Raw genomic sequence first — 19565 nt, forward strand, 5'->3', positions numbered from 1 at the left:
GACTATCCCACAATCCTATGGGAGTATGAACTTCCCCAATGAGGGGGGGCGGAGAAACTCCTCGTATAAATAAGCTGGCCAGTTCAGGAACCAGCAGGAAGGAGAAGGTAGCAAGGGAAGTTACTGCTACTGTTATGTATATATTGTTATAGTAAATAAACGTTATTATTTTGTATCCTTAAAACTCGTGCTGGATTCTTCGTGGCCCTTACAAAAAGATCCTTAGAATCAATGCAGATTCTGAGGTTGCCATTTTCCTTCTTGACACACACCATCGAACTAACTTAGTCAGTGGGTTCTACCACTTTTGTGATGATCCCCAAGTGCTGCATACGGTTAAGTTCTGGACTCACGCGTTCGCTCAAGGGAGCTGGTACTCTCCTTGGTGGATGAATGATTGGCTTGGCATTCTCTCTAAGCTGAATCTTATATTTGAATAGTAACATTCCCATTCCGTGAAACACATTCTGAAACTTATTGATAGTGGCATCAATTTTGTCTTTGCCATTGGCTGAGATTATGTCTGAGCTGTGAATGCGCGTCACCAGCTGAAGTAGTTCACATGCTTGAACACCTAACAATGAAGAACGGTTTAGTCCTACAATCTCAAATTTGATAGGCATCTTCATGTCTTTAATCTTAACCGCGAGATAGCATGTGCCCATTGTGATACTGACATTGCCATTATAGTCACGCAACTGACCGTCGTCATCAATTTTAGGCTTGGTCTTCAGTTTGGCTAAATCTAATTGATTTATCAAATTAGCTCGTGCACTGGTATCCAGTTTAAATTGAATATTGGTTCCATTAATTTTCACTGGTATTGTCCAGTCATCATGATCGTTAACAATAAAGATCAGCTGGGAAGCATTGAAGGCAGTGGTGAGAGGGGAGCTTATCCCGATATGGGCACACAGGGAGAAGGCGGAGCAGGTGGAGATAGAGAGGCCAGTGGAGAAGATCCTGCAGGAGGTACGCGCAGGCCCCTGAGGCAGGGCTGTTGAAAGAGCGGCAGAAGCTGCAGATGGAGTTGGGGTGTTATCCACAGGGAAAGCGGTTGGGCAGCTGAGGAGGGCAAGAGGGGTGGTTTATGAATACGGGGAGAAGGCGAGCAGGATGTTTGCGCACCAATTGAGGAAGCAGGAGGCAGCGAGGAAGATTGAGAAAGTGAAGGACAGGGGCGGGGGGGAGAACGGGGGCGGGCGTGGTTTTGGACCCAGTGAGGGTGAATGGGGTGCTTTGGGATTGCTAAAGTAGGCTGTATGAGTTGGAACCCCCGGCTGGGGTGGAGGGGATGAGGTGGTTTTTGGAGGGGTTGGAGTTCCCGAGGGTGGAGGGGCTGGGTGCCCCCCTCGGGCTGGTAGAAGTGGTGGAGGGGCTGGAGGCGATGCAGTCGGGCAAGGCCCCGGGCCTGGATGGATATCCAATGGAGTTCTTTAAAAGTTTTTTTGGGGTCCTGGGGCCCTTGTTGGTGAGGGAATTTAACATGGCGAGGGAGTGGGGGTGTTCCCCCTGACACTATCGCAGGACTCAATCTCTTTGATTTTGAAGCGGGATAAGGATCTGGAGCAGTGTGGGTCGTTTGGCCGATCACACTGTTAAATGTGGACGGCAAGTTATTGGCCAAGATCTTGGCCTTGAGAAATGAGGACTGTGTGCCAGGGGTGATAGGGGAGGACCAGAAGGGGTTCGAGAAGGGGAAGCATCTGGTGGCTAATATTGGGAGGTTATTAAATATGATAATGATGCCCCCCGAGGGACGGGATGTGGAGGTGGTGGCCGCCATTGACGCGGAAAAAGCTTTCGATCGGGTGGAGTGGGAGTATCTGTGGGAGGTTTTGGGGCGGTTTGGGTTTGGGCAGGGGTTTGTGGATTGGATCCAGCTGCTGGACCAGGTACTGGTGGCGAGTGTGTGGACGAACCGGGTAGTTCGGACTATTTAAGGCTGCACCGGGGAACGAGGCCGGGATGTCCACTCTCCCCAATGCTCTTTGCCCTGGGTATAGGGCCGCTGGCGATGGCGTTGAGAGCGTCGAGGAACTGGCAGGGGATAGTGCGAGGGGGGCTGTGTGGAACACAGCATCTCACTTTACGCGGACAACTTGTTACTGTATATTTCGGACCAATTGGGTGGTGTTGGGGGGATTATGGGGATCTTAGAGGAATTTCAGTATTTGGGTAGTCAGGCGCTGCGAGGGTGGGAGCAGTTGCATAGGTTAAATCTGGCTCAGTTGGTAGAGCAGATGAAGGGGGACTTTAGGAGGTGGAAAGCGCTCCCATTGTCATTGGCGGGGAGGGTTCAGATGGCGAAGATGACGGTTCTCCCGAGGTTCTTGCTCATATTTCAGAGCCTCCCAATCTTCATTGCCGAGGTGTTTTTTAGGGGGCGGGTAAAGCCCCGTGGATCAAGAGGGTGTTGCTGGAGTGGGGTTGGGGGGTTGGCTTTGCCGAACTTTATACATTACTACTGGGTGGCGAATATAGTAATGGTCAGGAAATGGATAGTGGGGGAGGGGTCTGTATGGGAGCGGGTGGAGCGGCCTCATAGAGGGGCACGGGTTTGGGGGCACTAATAACGGCACCTCTGCTGTTCTCGCCGGCCAGGTTCTCCACAAGCCCGGTAGTGATGGTGGCCCTGAGGGTGTGGGGACAGTGACCACAGCACATGGGGTTGGAGGAGGCTTCAGTGTGGGCACCAATAAGTGGCAACCACCTGTTTGCTCCGGGGGGGGGGGGGGTGCTAGATGGGGTGTTTTGGGGATGGCAGTGGGCGGGGATCAAGCAGTTTGGGGATCTGCTTATAGACGGGAGCTTTCCGTGCTTGGAAGAGTTGGAGGAGGAGGTTAAGCTGCCCGGCGGGAATGCAAGTAAGGGACTTTGTGTGGAGGCAGGGATCGACCTTTCTGCACCTGCCGCCTCAGGGGCTACAGTATAAGATAGTATCGAAAACGGTAGTGTGGGAGGGGAAGGTATTGGAAATCAATGAAGAGTTGATGGACTGGGATGGAGCCCCGATAGGGGAAGTGACGCGGAAGTGGGAGGAAGAGTTGGGTTGGGAGTTGGAGGCTGGGTTATAGGAGGATGCCCTGAGGAGAGTTAACACTCGTTGTGTGCCTGGTTTAGTCTGATACAATTTAAGGTGGTCCACAGGGCACATAAGACTGTGGCCCGGATGAGCAGGTTTTTTGAGGCAGTGGAGGATAGGTGTGGGCGTTGTGTGGGTGGGCCCGCGAATCATATCCACATGTTTTGGGCATGTCCGAGGCTTGGGAGATTCTGGCAGAGGTTCGCCGACGTCTTGTCGGAGGTTCTGAAGGTAAGGGTGGTCCCGAGTCCAGAGGTGGCGATTTTTGGTGTGTCAGAAGACCCGGGGGTCCATGGGTGGGCGTGTCCACAACATTTGCATGTCATGACGTTGTTGACATCATGTGCAAAATGGCTGCCGTCGAGAGCGCGCTGTTTTTTCAAGTGTTCGTTTTCGCGCCACTTTCACAGACCAACATTTCAGTATATTAATTTTTCGGCAGTTCGCTTGCACGACATATACTAATGGTGTCTTCTAACGTTAACTTCAATTGTCTTCGTAATCTTTCTCGCAGATTTTCATTTTTAACGCCATGTACAATTTAATCGCGCAGAAGGGAGTCTGCTAAAATGGAAACGTTACAGGTCTGTGCTTTAAGCCTGAGATCTGTAATAAAGCAGATCTTGTTTTGAAAATATACCTCTTAAAGGTTTCATTGATTTGAAGTTCGCAATCTTTGTCAAACTTTCCGATTACTGGCTATATATTTCTTTTTATCATCCTCATTCTCAAAACGGAATGAGTTGAATATTTCAAATGCTTGTGGTCCAGCCATTGTTAGGAACAGCTCTATTTTTCGCTGATTACTGGAGAGATATAACTCAAACTGTTGTTTGAAATTTTTCCAGTTAACATCAACTTTATCTGTTGTCCGGAATTGCATTGGACTCTTCAAACCCTCCATTTCTCTTTGACTGGGCAGTTTTTCCTGACATTACTGCCTTCCATGAGGTAGTTGCGATCGGAGCCTGGAAGACTTTTGTTTTCTTCGCAACTTTTTTATTCTCACTAGACTTTTCTATCGTACCTTAACATGTTGTTTCCTGGTACCATGTGATGTTCTTTGTTCTCTTGCTCAGGATGGCTTGGATGTGCAGTGTTCAACAAAGAACATCAAGCGTTGTTAACTAACAACTAATTTATTAACACTACTTAGAATTGGATTTGAACCTCTTACTAGGTGGGCAGCACGGTAGCACAAGTGGATAGCACGGTGGCTTCACAGCGTCAGGGCCCCAGATTCGATTCCCCGCTAGGTCAACTATGCGGAGTCTGCACGTTCTCCCCGTGTCTGCGTGGGTTTCCTCCGGGTGCTCCGGTTTCCTCCCACAGTCCAAAGATGTGCAGGTTAGGTGGATTGGCCATGATAAATTGCCCTTAGTGACCAAAAAGGTTAGGAGGGGTTATTGGGTTATGGGGATAGGGTGGAAGTGAGGGCTTAAGTGGGTCGATGCAGACTCGATGGGCCGAATGGCCTCCTTCTGCACTGAATGTTCTATGTTCTATGTAGGTACAAGGATTGATAAATAAACTATGCTATAACTTTAACTACAGGATCTCCAGAACACACGACTACTCTGTCTCACGCCTAAAACCTTCTCCCAGAATCAAGGGTATCACGTGATTGCTCTTGATCACCATCTGGTGGTCGATGTATTCACATGAAATTGTCAACCCTTCATTGACTATACAATAACCATATTGTAACAAAGTTCCTTTTGCGGGGGTCGGTAGAGCGGTTCACCCGAGGTGGAAACTGTTATTGATTTCTTCAGGGAGGATTGAGGGGTCAGGAAGGGGCGGGGGGAGGGGGGGTGGGGGGGGTGATGCTGGGGGGATAAGGCAGTAAACGAATAGGAAGGTGCGATGTTGGATTCAGTGGAGGTTGGGGATTTGTGGTTGTTTTTTCAGGTTGATATTATGGTCTTCTGATATTTTGTGTATATATATATATGTGTACAAAGCCTTGAACAAAAATATTTTAAAAATATATATTTTCTGGAGGAAGTAAAGTTGAGTTTATTCAGCACACTCTCACTTTTTGTTAACAATCATATTTAACAATTATCTTGAGAAAGTGATTAAAAGCTCCAGCAGGGAACTGATTGACTTGGACATGCCAATGATTAGCAAATTTCAAAATTACAAAAACCCACATTCCAAAACAGGATTTTTACCTCCTCAACATAGCAACAGCAACAATCTTGGTTGGACTGAGCTGAGGGGAACTCCCTTTGAGCACAGGACTCCAAACTGGGACGAGGAACGCCCCGTGTACACACCACCCCAGGTGGGTCAATGGGGATTCCATGTAGACATAGGGACCTGGCGTCTCCGTCCCGCAGCACCAGATTTCTGGTTCAGCACGCTGGCGGGATGCTCCGTTTTGCCGGCTGGTCAATGGGGTTTCCCATTGTGGGGCAGTCCCACGCTGTCAGGAAACCCCCGGGCTGTCGGCAAAACGGAACATCCCGACGACGGAGAATCCAGCCCAGGTCTCAGACTAGGCCAAGGTGGCTTGGGGTGTACACAGGACCCCAGACTGGTCTGAAGTGGAATTCCTGTGTACACATGGCCCTGTTCCAGACCATGCTGAGGGGCCTTCCCTGTTGAAGGGTTTTCACTGGGCTGTGAGGAGTGGTCTGATTCCCAGGGCAACGCAGCAACCCAACATGAAAGCGTGATGTGAGATGTTCTGAATCGCCCCCTGGGGGAGATTTATCTTTTTATAATGGTCATTGTGCTGGGTCCAATATTTTGTTTCTGGCTGCTGCTCCATACCCTGATTAGCCAGTGATGGTGAGTGGCCCTGACAGAGAATATCCAGGGTGTGGGACTGGCTCTTGAAACGTGGGTTTTGGAGCATTATACACAGTCCCAGGAACACTGACCGAGGTTACTTTAATAAGAATAGGAAAATGCAGGGTGCCCTTATTGAGCACTACCGTCAGTTTGAGCTCTTTTCTCCTCTTGTTCTCTGATTATTGACAGCAACCCTTCTCTCACTCAAGTTGGTATTCTGATCGAATCTCTCTTACTAGGCAAGGTGTTTTGTTTCACTTGGCTCAACTAGTTGCGGTTTGCTTTGGTCCCGGTGCTACAATAAACGGGCGGCATGGTAGCACAGTGGTTAACACTGTTGCTTCACAGTGCCAGGGTCCCAGGTTCGATTCCGGATTGGGTCACTGTCTGTGCAGAAACTGCACGTTCCCCGTGTCTGTGTGGGTTTCCTACGAGTGCTCCGGTTTCCTCCGCAAGTCCTGAAAGACGTGCTCGTTAGGTGAATTGGACATTCTGAATTCTCCCGCAGTGTATCTGAACAAGTGCCGGAGTGTGGCGACCCTGGGCTTTTCACAGTAACTTCATTGCAGTGTTAATGTAAGCCTACTTGTGACAATAATAAAGATTATTATTAAAATTTCATTGTGTGTGAGAGAGAGGGACAGAAAATTAACAATTAGATGAGAATATGACAACAAGACAGCAAGGCAACGAGCTGCAATGTCAAGACGGTGTTCCTATCAGTACGCAGAATTGGAGAGGAAGGATCGAAACATATTCAAGGCTCGTGCTGGTGCCCACTCTGGTACCATATGTCCAGCTCCCTGAGGAAGAGAGAGAATGAAGAGTTAGGATCAATGGACACCATCACAACCCTGGTAATTCTAATCCACACATCAATTCCATTTCCCTTCCTGAACTTGAAACAGCCCATAATACGTGTCCAGGGAGGTTGGTTGCTAGGCACTGCATCAGAGATGTCATAAAGCAGTTCCATGACACTTTGCCTGAATATTGTGACATCATAGATGGAACTTGGCAACAGTGAATTTTATTGACAACAATGTTGCTGTGCCAACCAGCTAATCAATATTCAAACACACACATCCGATCACAAATGTTACTGCTGTGGATAGATTTGCAATTTCCAAAGAGTTGAGCCATTTCTCCTTGACGGGAGACATGAGTTGCTACCTCCTAATCGATACTGTCCTTTTTGCTGAGAATTGGAGGTGAGAGTTGGAGTACGGACATTAATACCCAAGCTCAGGTAACAGGAGCAAAGAACAATAACCAGTGACTGGATGATGCTGACCCTCTAGGTTTTGGGAGAATAAAACTACTGGAATTGAGGATGCTTGTATATCTAGGCAAGTGTTTACCACCAACATCTCAGGCCAGCTCGGGTTGGACAATAAATTGCGGCCTTGTCAGCAAAACTCCAGAGAGAATTTAAATAGACTGGGGGGTGGAATGTTACAGGGTCAGTGTGATACCAAAGACGAGGGAGTATCATAGGGGTCAGTTTCTTGGGAGGGCATAACAGCGATCAGTGAGAGATGGCATGTGTGGTCGCACTGATTGGAAAAGTTAGCAATTTTGTGCAGAGGAGGGAGGAGCTGCTGTTTTTATGTTTCTGAGATTGTATTGGTTCCTTTAAACTTGAGGCTACAAGTGTTTAAAATTCGCCCCTGGTTTTTCAAGGTTAGTACAAGATAATGGGCCTGATCTTCCAAACAGTGCTAATGTTCATTGCATGCTTATCTCTTTGTACCCTCTCAGCTAGGATCTCCAATCGATGTTAGAACAACAAAGCTTCAATGCAGCCATCCAGGAGAAAACTGGTGGAGCCCTCATTTTAGGAGGTAAGTTTTTAAAGTCTCAAATGTATGGGTGGGTGAATGAATAAGTGGGCAAATGTACGGACAAGTGAGTGTATGGTGAGATGGGAGAAGGTAGATGGATTTCTGGGCTCTTATCCAAGCCAAAATTGCCAAGGCATCCATTAGAGTACTGAAACTCCTAGGCCCCAGAGAAAACATTCCTTGACTGCAGCCAGCTAGGTCAGGAGTGCAGGTTGTGGGCCCATGATTCAAACTAGCCCACCCGGTTAAAAAGGCATTAGTGAACATTTGGGGCAGCACGGTAGCCTTGTGGATAGCACAACTGCTTCACAGCTCCAGGGTCCCAGGTTCGAGTCCCGGCTTGGGTCACTGTCTGTGCGGAGTCTGCACATCCTCCCCGTGTGTGCGTGGGTTTCCTCCGGGTGCTCCGGTTTCCTCCCACAGTCCAAAGATGTGCGGGTTAGGTGGATTGGCCGTGATAAATTGCCCTTAGTGTCCAAAATTGCCCTTAGTGTTGGGTGGGGTTGCTGGGTTATGGGGATAGGGTGACGGTGTTGACCTTGGGTAGGGTGCTCTTTCCAAGAGCCGGTGCAGACTCGATGGGCCGAATGGCCTCCTTCTGCACTGTAAATTCTATGATAATCTATGAAAATTGGGAATTCTGGAATCGGACCCCGGATTCCATTTTTAAAGTGATCATGAGAATTGATGAAGATACATTCTCGACCAGCATGGTGGCGCAGTGGCTAGCACTGCTGCCTCACGGCGTTGAGGCCCCAGGTTCGATCCCAGCCCTTGGTCACTGTCCGTGTGGAGTTTGCACATTCTCTCCGTGTCTGTGTGGGTTTCGCCCCCACAACCCAAAGATGTACAGGGTAGATGGATTGGCCACGCTAAATTGCCCCTTAATTGGAAAAAATGAATTGGGTACCTAAATTTAAAAAAAAGAAAATCCATTCTGGAGTCATTGGGTTGGAGTGTGAGCACTCCGACACATAAGCGACGGGGGCCCAGTATTTGGACCGTATGCTCCAGAGTACAGTCACACCTGGCAGAGAAGTATGGATTCAGAATGGGGCCCGTGTGACTGATGGTGTAGAATGAACAAAACCAGGTGAGATAGAGAATGAGGAAGTCCAGAAACGAACCCTATCCAACAGGTACAATGCACTTGCTTCCTGTGAGGATATGGATAAAGACAGATGGAAGCACTGCTGGAATGTTGACTATAGCTCCTGGCAGGAGAAATGTGGTCATCTTAGAAACTGATCATAGTGATCAGTTGCTGATTGCTTTGTGGCAGGTTTTGTAGTGGAAAACGCCAGCAAGATATAGTTTTTAGCAAAGGTGCAAAACATTGACCCAATAAAATTAGGATAAACAATATAATAGTAATGAAGGACATATTAGCACTGATGAGTGACAAATCCACAGGAACAGAAGGTTTCCACCACAGGGTTTAAGCTAAGTAGATGTGAATATTGTAGATTCCCGAGTTACAATCTTCCAAAGTTCACTCAATTTGGAAACCATTCCTCTAGATTGGAAAATAGTAAATGCCAGTCTGCTATTTTACAAAGATTAGGGGAACCAGGGGTTTATATGCTTGCTAACCTAACATCAATGGTTGGGAAATTGCACAAATCTGTAATTACGGATAGAGGAACTGAATACATTCAAAATTTTCAGCTGATCAGAGAGTGTCAGTGTGGACTTGTAAAGTCATGCAGGACGAATCTAATTGTATTTTTTGAAGGTGTAACTGAAGTAGTGGACAGGGGAATGTCTGTGGATGTTATTTATATGGGCTTTCAGAAGGCATTTGATAACGTTCCTATAAAAAACTGTTAGCTAAAGTGTAAGCCCATAGACTTGCCGGTGAATTATTGTCCTGATTAGGAAATCAGCTGACCAGAAGAAGACGGAGTTTAAATAATGCACAGGCACACAAAAGCAATATACAGCCGAAGTTGGAAATCTGAAATAAAAACAACAAATGCGAGAAATAGAAGGTCTGGCAGCATTTGTGAAATAAGTGCGAATGGCCAAAGACCTTTATTTAGCTACAGTTACTCAAAGTGACATGATGTAACTAGTTGTGTCCGGCTAATTTCCGTGTTGGTGCCTCAACTGTTCACTGCATTTATTCATGGCTTAGATAATGTGATAGACAGTCACATATCCAAATTTGCTGTCAAAGATAGGCAGCATTGTCAGCAGGGTAGAATTAACCATAACATTATAAAGAGATGTTGATAGATTAAGTGAATGGGAAAATTGTGGCGAATGGATTTCAAATTCGGCAAAAATAAAAACCAATGAAAGAATTTCAACAAAATTTGTACTCGGGTAGATTATAGCTCAAAGAAGAATTAATAGTTTTGGCAAAGACCAAACTGGATCTGGATCCTGGAATTTTTTAAAGGTTGTCTCAGCTGCTGTGGTGCAATTTGACACTGCTTTCAAAATGTGAGCAGAGTTTTCTGATCAGGTTGTTCGATATAGATTGCCGCAAGTGCGATGGAAAAAAAACTTTTGCAGGTTTTCTTTTTATGGAGCCTCAACCAGGCAGGGAAAAGCCCCTAGGATGAGCTGTGTCATTGTAATAATGTTGAGTTAACACAGCATGTTGGGGAATGTGCCCCACTGGGTGTCCTTTTCAGTTTTAAAACTGAAATTGATAGATTCTTGTTCACAATATGACCCCTATATTATAACAATAACGGCATTTTAAAAATAAATAATTGACTGCAGTGTTTTGGGACAGGCTGAGGTCAAGAAAGGTGATATATAAATGCAGGTTTTTCTTTATATCTCAGATAAACTGTAGCAATCACTCTGCTTCATTCAGTGATGTGGAATCAGAATGTGTCTGGTCTCATGTTACACTTTTATTTCTAGATGCAGATTCCACTATTACGCACATGATTCTGGATAAAATCTAAAGGAAAAGCAATGTAAAGAAGTGGGAGTTACCTTGACAGTCAGGAAGGTGAGGTTCCCATACCGCTCGTAGAACCCTGCAATCTGGTTATTGTAAATCCATGGTTGGTAGTCCATGGTTTTCTGGTAGTGAAACAGCCAGTGAGTTAATAATTCATTGGGAATGACACACCTCTTACTGAAGCTCAAAGGCCTCCACACAAGCTGGAGATTATATAATGACCTGTAAAAGACCTTGCTCACCGACACACTGCTGGGCAGATTCTGAGATTAGTGTGAGAGAGACAGTTCAGAGATTGTGGGCAGTATTTTCTGCCCACTCCTTGGCATGTTTTGCTGTGGTGGAAGTGGCCCACTGGTGACAGGATCACCTTATCCCTCCGCTGTCAACGGGATTTCCCATTGTTTGCGCTGTCCTCCACCAGGGATCCCGCGGTGGGGGATCGCTATCGGTGGGACTGTGTGTTCTTGCCAGTGGGAATAGCTGGAAAATCCTGCCCTGTGTCAGGGTGATTCTGTCGACATAGACCTTTCATGTAGATGGGACATTGGGAGTGCTGAGCTCATGTCAGCATCTGGGATCGCAGCACAGTCCCATCTGCAAGGTGCGAACTGCTTAACTCTTTGATTAACAGGACTGTTCATCCCACTCTCTGCACCATTCCACCTGAGGTTGCTGATCCTTGTTTAGATTCAGTTGCACAGGTTTAACACCTTTCCCAAGGCTACAAGCCTTCATTTGGTGAGCATGTTGACACCATCCAGGAAAATAAAGCCCATCCAACACTTTGAACATCCACTCCCTCTGCCGTAGGCACACAATAGTAGCAGTGTGTACATCTACAAGATCCACTGCAGTAACTCACCATGGCTCCTTCAACAGCATGTTATAAATCCGCGACCACTACCACCTGGAAGGACAAGGGCCGCAGATACATCGGAACACCATCGCTTGCAAGTTCTCCTCCGAGTCCCTCACTCACCATCCTGACTTGGAAACCTATCGGCGTTCCTTCAATGTCCCTGGATCAAAATCCTGGAACACCGCCCCCATCCCCCGCAACCTCACTGTGGATGTAACTACGCCACATGTACTGCAATGTTTCAAGCAGGCAGCTCACCACCACCCTCACAAGGGCAATTAGGGATGGGCAATAAATGCTGGCCTAGACCAGAACCCCAAACTCAACCCCCCAGCGATCCATGTGCGGCCAACGGGCGCCGCCATCTTGGGTCCCGGACTCCATGCGGGAGGGATGGGCGCCGCCATTTTGTGCTCCCCCGGCAATGTGTGATCCATAGGTGACGCCATCTTGTCCACCCCCGACCGTGTGCGACCCGTGGACGATGCCATCTTGGCTGACGGCTAAGGACCCCGGGATGGATGGCCACATGGGGCCTGAAAAAAACACCCCGATGCTGCAACTACGACTGGCTTCTGTGACCCTGGACCAGTCGTGGCCCCGAACGCTCCAAACAGCATCAGCGACTATATTTATAAACGGGTACGAGACACCCTGCCTGATCGACTCTGGGAGCACGGAGAGTTTTATACACCCCGATACGGTAAGACGCTGTTCCCTTCCGATCCACCCAAGTAATCAAAAACAAATTCTGGCAGCAGGGTCCCATTCGGTAGAGATAAAAGGGTTCTGCATCGCGTACCTCACGGTGCAGGGGAGGGAGTTCAAGAACTACCGGCTTTACGTCCTTCCCCACCTCTGCGCTGCCACACTCCTGGGATTGGATTTTCAGTGTAATCTCCAGAGTTTAATGTGTAAATTCGGCGGCCCTATTCCCCCACTCACTATCTGCAGCCTCGCGACCCTCAAGGTCGATCCGCCTTCCCTGTTTGCGAACCTCACCCCGGATTGCAAACCAGTCGCCACTAGGAGCAGACGGTACAGCGCCCAGGATCGATCTTTTATCCGGTCAGAAGTCCAGCTGCTGCTGAAGGAAGGCATAATTCAGGCCAGCAATAGACCCTGGAGAGCCCAGGTGGTAGTTGTAAAGACCGGGGAGAAGCAGAGGATGGTCGTAGACTATAGTCAAACCATCAATAGGTACACGCAGCTGGATGCGTACCCTCTCCGCGCATATCCGACATGGTCAATCGGATTGCACAGTACAAGGTCTTTTCCACGGTGGACCTTAAGTCCGCCTACCACCAGCTCCCCATCTGCCCGAGCGACCGAAAATACACTGCTTTCGAAGCAGATGGGCGGCTCTATCATTTTTTAAGGGTTCCGTTCGGCGTCACTAACGGGGTCTCGGTCTTCCAACGGGAGATGGACCGAATGGTCGATTGGCACGGTTTGCGGGCCACGTTCCCATACCTTGACAACGTCACCATCTGCGGCCACGACCAGCAGGACCACGACGCCAACCTCCGCAAATTCCTCCAGACCGTGAACTCCCTGAATCTCACATACAACAGGGAAAAATGCATGTTTAGCACCGACCGTCTAGCCATCCTCGGCTACGTAGTGCGAAATGGAGTGATAGGCCCAGACCCTGAACGCATGCGCCCCCTCATGGAGTTCCCCCTCCCCCGCTGCTCCAAGGCCCTGAAATGCTGCCTGGGCTTTTTCTCTTACTACACGCAGTGGGTCCCCAACTACGCGGACAAGGCCCGTCCGCTAATCCAGTCCACGGTGTTTCCCCTGTCGACAGAGGCCCGCCAGGCCTTCAGCCGCATCAAAGCGGATATCGCAATGGCCACGATGCACGCAATCGATGAGTCCATCCCCTTCCAGGTCGAGAGCAATGCGTCTGACGTAGCTCTGGTGGCCACCCTCAACCAAGCGGGCAGACCCGTGGCCTTTTTCTCACGCACCCTCCACACTTCAGAAATCCGCCACTCCTCAGTGGAAAAGGAGGCCCAGGCCATATTGGAAGCTGTGCGGCATTGGAGGCATTACCTGGCCGGTAGGAGATTCACTCTCCTCACTGACCAACGGTCGGTTGCCTTCATGTTCGATAATGCATAGCGGGGCAAGATCAAGAACGACAGGATCTTGCGGTGGAGGATCAAACTCTCCACCTATAACTATGAGATCTTGTATCGTCCTGGAAAGCTGAACGAGCCTTCCGATGCCCTATCCCGCGGCACGTGTGCCAAAGCACAAGTGGACCGTCTCCGAACCCTCCACGAGGACCTCTGCCACCCGGGGGTCACTCGGTTCTATCACTTCGTAAAGACCCGCAACCTGCCCTACTCCATCGAGGAGGTCAGGACCGCCACCAGGAACTGCCAGATCTGCGCAGAGTGCAAGCCGCATTTCTACCGGCCAGATAAAGCGCACCTGATAAAGGCTTCCCGTCCCTTTGAACGCCTCAGTCTGGACTTCAAAGACCCCCTCCCCTCCACCGATCGCAACACGTACTTCCTGAACGTGATTGACGAATACTCCCGGTTCCCATTCGCCAGCCCCTGTCCCGACATGACCGCGGCCACGGTCATTAGAGCCCTTGGCACCACCTTTACACTGTTCGGTTTCCCTGCCTGCATACATAGCGATAGGGGGTCCTACTTCATGAGCGACGAACTGCGTCAATTCCTGCTCAGCTAGGGCATCACCTCGAGCAGGACGACCAGTTACAACCCCCGGGGGAACGGTCAGATAGAGAGGGAGAATGGAACGGTCTGGAAGACCGTCCTACTGGCCCTACGGTCCAGAAGTCTCCCAGTTTCCCGCTGGCAGGAAGTACTCCCCGACGCCCTCCACTCCATCCGGTCACTGCTGTGTACAACAACGAATCAAACACCTCACGAACGCCTCCTTGTCTTCCCTAGGGAGTCTTACTCTGGAACATCACTTCCGACCTGGCTGGCAGCCCCAGGACCCATCCTGCTCCGAAAGCATTTGCGGACGCACAAATCGGACCCGTTGGTCGTGAGGGTTCATCTCCTCCACGCGAACCCTCAATACGCCTACGTGGGGTACCCCGACGGCCGACAGGACACGGTCTCCCTGCCGGACCTGGCAACCGCCGGAGCCCCCCCCCCCCCCCCCCCAACACCAGTGACCCCCTCTGGAGCCACCCCCCACACCCCCAACACCAAACACCCCCTCCTTCCCGCCGGCGCACCCCACAGCCGCCCCCTTCCCGGGTGGATCGGTCCTTCCCCCGGACCCGAATAGGGGTATTGGAGCGGGAAGAGGCATCGCGACGTTCCCAGAGACGACGGGGCCTGAACCAACGCCTGCATCACCACCAGGGCTAAGACGATCGGCGAGGACGACCAGGTCACCCATTCTCCTCATTGAATCAGTATAGTAAAGCGAGAAATGCCTCTGTAAATATTTTTTTTGGGTTGCCCAGTAAAAGAGGCATTGTAAGTAGTTGATATCGGAGCATAGCCGCTGTGTTAGCAGCATCCTAGGTACTGACTCTAGAAACTCCTACCAGCATATGGCCCACTACCCCGCCGGGTTCTTTTTTAACAAGGGGTGAATGTGGTGGTATGTATTAGGGGTATTAAGGTATCCTGTGATGCCGAGAGGCTATTGGTGGATAGAAACTGGATCCCGATTGGATCAGCCGCCTGCTGGCTCCATCCAGTAAGACGGAGTATAAGAGCCCGGTTTCTCCCAGCAGCCGCATTCTGTAACTGAGCTGCTGGGGAACAAGTCTGCGTAATAAAGCCATCGTTCGACTCCTTCTCATCTCGTCTCGCGAGTGATTGATTGTGCTACAGCCAGTGACACCCACATCCTGTAAATTAATAAAAACTGAAACCTCAGCAGACACTTCATCATCGATCCAGGCCTTACCCCACACCCATCTACACTCTTTCCACAGGGGTCAGTGATCAGTCATAGGGAAACTCCCACTTATTAACTCCCTTTCATAACTACAAATACCTCCGCTGCCCCACACCCAGAGCTGGATCAGCTGCCTAACAGCACAGAATATGATGATAACAGCATTAAAACCTGAAACGTTCAGAGTCACGGAGCTTTATAAATTAATTCAGAACATCTAAGCTCGAGTCTGAGTATCAAATACATACCTTCTGATTCAGCGACTGCACAAACCAGTTATCCCCCAGGAAGTTACAGACCATGTCAATGTCCCCGTTGTAGACCAATGCACGGAGACCCTTGCTGAGCAGTTGCAGATAGAAGTCTTGCATGTTGTCATAGATACGTTGGTAGTTGGCACTAACCACTGAACTGCAGGGGAGGAGAATGTTTAGCTCAGGTTAGAATAAATACAATAAATAACTCAAAATTTATCCAAGATTCAGTTCATGAGTTTAGAAGGAAACTGAGTAATCTAATGGTGGCATGGTCTAATCGAGGTGTTTAAAGGATAAAGGAGTTGTCAATAGGATCGATTTTCGTTAGTCAAGGGGATTAAGGGCCAAAGAACCAAGGCAGCTAAATGGAATTGAAATTAGTCATGATCTTGTTGAATGGCAGACAGGCTTGAGGGGCCAAATAGCCTCTTGTTAATACTCGTCTCCCCATTGACTTCTTAACTATTCTTGAAGTAGTCGATGAGCGGTGTCCATCTCTGGGCAAACCCCTCCAAAGTCCCTCTCAAGGCGAACTTGATCTTTTCCAAACTGAGAAATTCCGCGAGGTCACTCACCCACTGCCCCTTTTTCGGCGGCCCCAAGTCCCTCCATTCGAGCAAGATCCGTCTCCGGAAGGCAAAGGCCAGCATATTATCCTCTCTTGCCCCCTGGACTCCTGGCTCTTCTGACATTCCAAACATTGCTACTGCTGGACTCCAGTGAATCGCCCGAGACAGCCAAAATGGCGATTCACCGGTACCCCCACGATTCTCAGTGCCGGATGGGCCGAGCGGCCTGCCCAAAACGGCGGGTTCCCCCCGGCGGCGTTCACACCTGGTCGCTGCTGGCGGGAATAGCGTGGGAACGCTGGGGGGGGGGTGGCCTGCAGGGGGGAGAGGGGGGACCCTGCACCGGGGGGCGGCCTCAAATGGGGTCTGGCCCGCAATCGGTACCCACGGATCGTCGGGCCGGCCTCGCTGAAGGAGGACCTCCTTTCCTCCGCAGCCCTGCAAGATCCGTCGGACATCTTCTTGCGGCGCGGACTTGGGGAGGACGGCAACCACGCATGCGTGGGTTGGCGCCGGCCAACCCGCGCATGCATGGGTGATGCCAGTTATGCGGTGCCGGCCGCGTCATGTATGCGGCGCCGCCTTTACGCGGCGCCAAAGCATGGCGCGCGTAAATGACGCGGCGCCGCTCCTTCCCCATTTTCGGGCCCTGAATCGGTCGGGATAGGGGCCGTTTCGCGCCGTCGTGAACCTCAACGGCGTTCACGACGGCGCGAACACTCTGTCTCCATTTCAGAGAATCGCGCCCCATGTATTCAAACTCTTGGGGCTCTTTTCATCCACATCTTCAATGTGTTTCGATTTAATGCACACTCCCTCACTTTAATTTTTCCTCTTTAAATATTTCCCTTTCCCTTGTCCACATCATGTGCAATTTAAAGCTGACAACCATCCACTAACATTTCAATGTCTTTTCTAGTTGGTGGCCATTTTCTAAACATCTTGTCTTTGGGGGATCATCAGCAATCTTCAGGGTTATGGGGTGAATTTTAACTCTTACCCATAGGAGGTAATTGGTCAGCAGCCCAATTTATACCTCCCTGATTTTCATTCCCACTGACCCCATTTGTAGGGGTTGCAAATTGGCCGTTTGATCCACAAGCAGGAACATTAACCCACTATTGAGGTTAGACTAACTTGACAAGATGCCCAGTTACCCGCCTCCAAACAAATCTCAGCCACAGCTATGGACCATGCGCTGGAAAATGGGATTAGAATAGAGAGGTGCTTGATGGCCATTGCAGACAGGATGGGCCAAAGGGCCTATTTCTGTGCTGAAAGACTCAGTGACTGTGGCACTACTGGATGTAATATGGTATGGTCATAATATGGTAGAATTCAATCTCCAATTTGAAAGAAAGAAGGTAGAATCAGGTGTAAAGGTGTTACAGTTAAATAAAGGTAACTACAGGGGCATGAAGGAGGAACTGACGAAAATCGACTGGGAGCAGAGCCTAGTGGGAAAGACAGTAGAACAGCAATGGCAGGAGTTTCTTGGAGTAATTGAGGACACAGTACAGGAGGTTCATCCCAAAGAAAAGAAAGGTTATCAGAGGGGGGATTAGGCAGCCATGGCTGACAAAGGAAGTTAGGGAATGCATCAAAGCAAAAGAGAAAGCCTATAATGTGGCAAAGAGTAGTGGGAAGTCAGAAGATTGGGAAGGCTACAAAAACAAACAGAGGATAACAAAGAGAGAAATAAGGAAAGAGAGGATCAAATATGAAGGTAGGCTAGCCAGTAACATTAGGAATGATAGTAAAAGTTTCTTTAAATACATTAAAAACAAACGGGAGGCAAAAGTTGACATTGGGCCGCTCCAAAATGACGCTGGTAATTTTGTGATGGGAGACAAGGAAATAGCTGAGGAACTAATTAAGTGCTTGCGTCAGTCTTCACAGTAGAAGACATGAGTAATATCCCAACAATTCCGGAGAGTCAGGGGGCAGAGTTGAATATGGTAGCCTTCACAAAGGAGAAAGTGCTAGAGAAACTAAGAGGTCTAAAAATTGATAAATCTCCGGGCCCAGATGGACTACATCCTAGAGTTCTAAAGGAGCTAGCTGAAGAAATAGTGGAGGCGTTAGTTATGATCTTTCAAAAGTCACTGGAGTCAGGGAAAGTCCCAGAGGATTGGAAAATCGCTGTTGTAACCCCCTTGTTCAAGAAGGGAACAAGGAAAAAGATGGAAAATTATAGGCCAATTAGCCTAACCTTGGTTGTTGGCAAGATTCTAGAATCCATTGTTAAGGATGAGATTACTAAATTCTTGGAAGTGCAGGGTCAGATTAGGACAAGTCAGCATGGATTTAGTAAGGGGAGGTCGTGCCTGACAAACCTGTTAGAGTTCTTTGAAGAGATAACAAATAGGTTAGACCAAGGCGAGCCAATGGATGTTATCTATCTTGACTTCCAAAAGGCCTTTGATAAGGTGCCTCACGGGAGACTGCTGAGTAAAATAAGGGCCCATGGTATTCGAGGCAAGGTACTAACATGGATTGACGATTGGCTGTCAGGCAGAAGGCAGAGAGTTGGGATAAAAGGTTCTTTTTCGGAATGGCAACCGGTGACGAGTGGTGTCCCGCAGGGTTCAGTGTTGGGGCCACAGCTGTTCTCTTTATATATTAACGATCTAGATGACGGGACTGGGCGCATTCTGGCTAAGTTTGCCGATGATACAAAGATAGGTGGAGGGGCAGGTAGCATGGAGGAGGTGGGGAGGCTGCAGAAAGATTTAGACAGTTTAGGAGAGTGGTCCAAGAAATGGCTGATGAAATTCAACGTGGGCAAGTGCGAGGTCTTGCACTTTGGAAAAAAGAATAGAGGCATGGACTATTTTCTAAACGGTGACAAAATTCATAATGCTGAAGTGCAAAGGGACTTGGGAGTCCTAGTCCAGGATTCTCTAAAGGTAAACTTGCAGGTTGAGTCCGTAATTAAGAAAGCAAATGCAATATTGTCATTCATCTCAAGAGGCTTGGAATATAAAAGCAGGGATGTACTTCTGAAGCTTTATAAAGCATTAGTTAGACCCCATTTAGAATACTGTGAGCAATTTTGGGCCCCACACCTCAGGAAGGACATACTGGCACTGGAGCGGGTCCAGCGGAGATTCACACGGATGATCCCAGGAATGGTAGGCCTAACATACGACGAACGTCTGAGGATCCTGGGATTATATTCATTGGAGTTTAGGAGGTTGAGGGGAGATCTAATAGAAACTTACAAGATAATGAATGGCTTAGATAGGGTGGATGTAGGGAAGTTGTTTCCATTAGCAGTGGAGACTAGGACCCCGGGGGCACAGCCTTAGAATAAA

General features: G+C 48.9%; 1 protein-coding gene across 1 annotated transcript in view; it reads right to left on the bottom strand.

Annotated features, from left to right (window-relative positions):
• Window positions 1-5062: 5062 nt before the first annotated feature.
• LOC140430871 (lysosomal protective protein-like) overlaps window positions 5063-19565 on the bottom strand; it is a 44392-nt gene continuing 29889 nt past the window's right edge. Inside the window, exons 9-11 of the mRNA XM_072518634.1 lie at window positions 15671-15833; window positions 10687-10776; window positions 5063-6690 (exon numbers count right to left, since the gene is read on the bottom strand). Coding sequence (XP_072374735.1) covers window positions 6607-6690; window positions 10687-10776; window positions 15671-15833 — 337 coding nt within the window. The 3' untranslated portion in view covers window positions 5063-6606. The remainder of the gene's footprint in view (window positions 6691-10686; window positions 10777-15670; window positions 15834-19565) is intronic.

The sequence above is a fragment of the Scyliorhinus torazame genome, chromosome 10, assembly GCF_047496885.1.
Source record: "Scyliorhinus torazame isolate Kashiwa2021f chromosome 10, sScyTor2.1, whole genome shotgun sequence".
Lineage (NCBI taxonomy): Eukaryota > Metazoa > Chordata > Chondrichthyes > Carcharhiniformes > Scyliorhinidae > Scyliorhinus > Scyliorhinus torazame.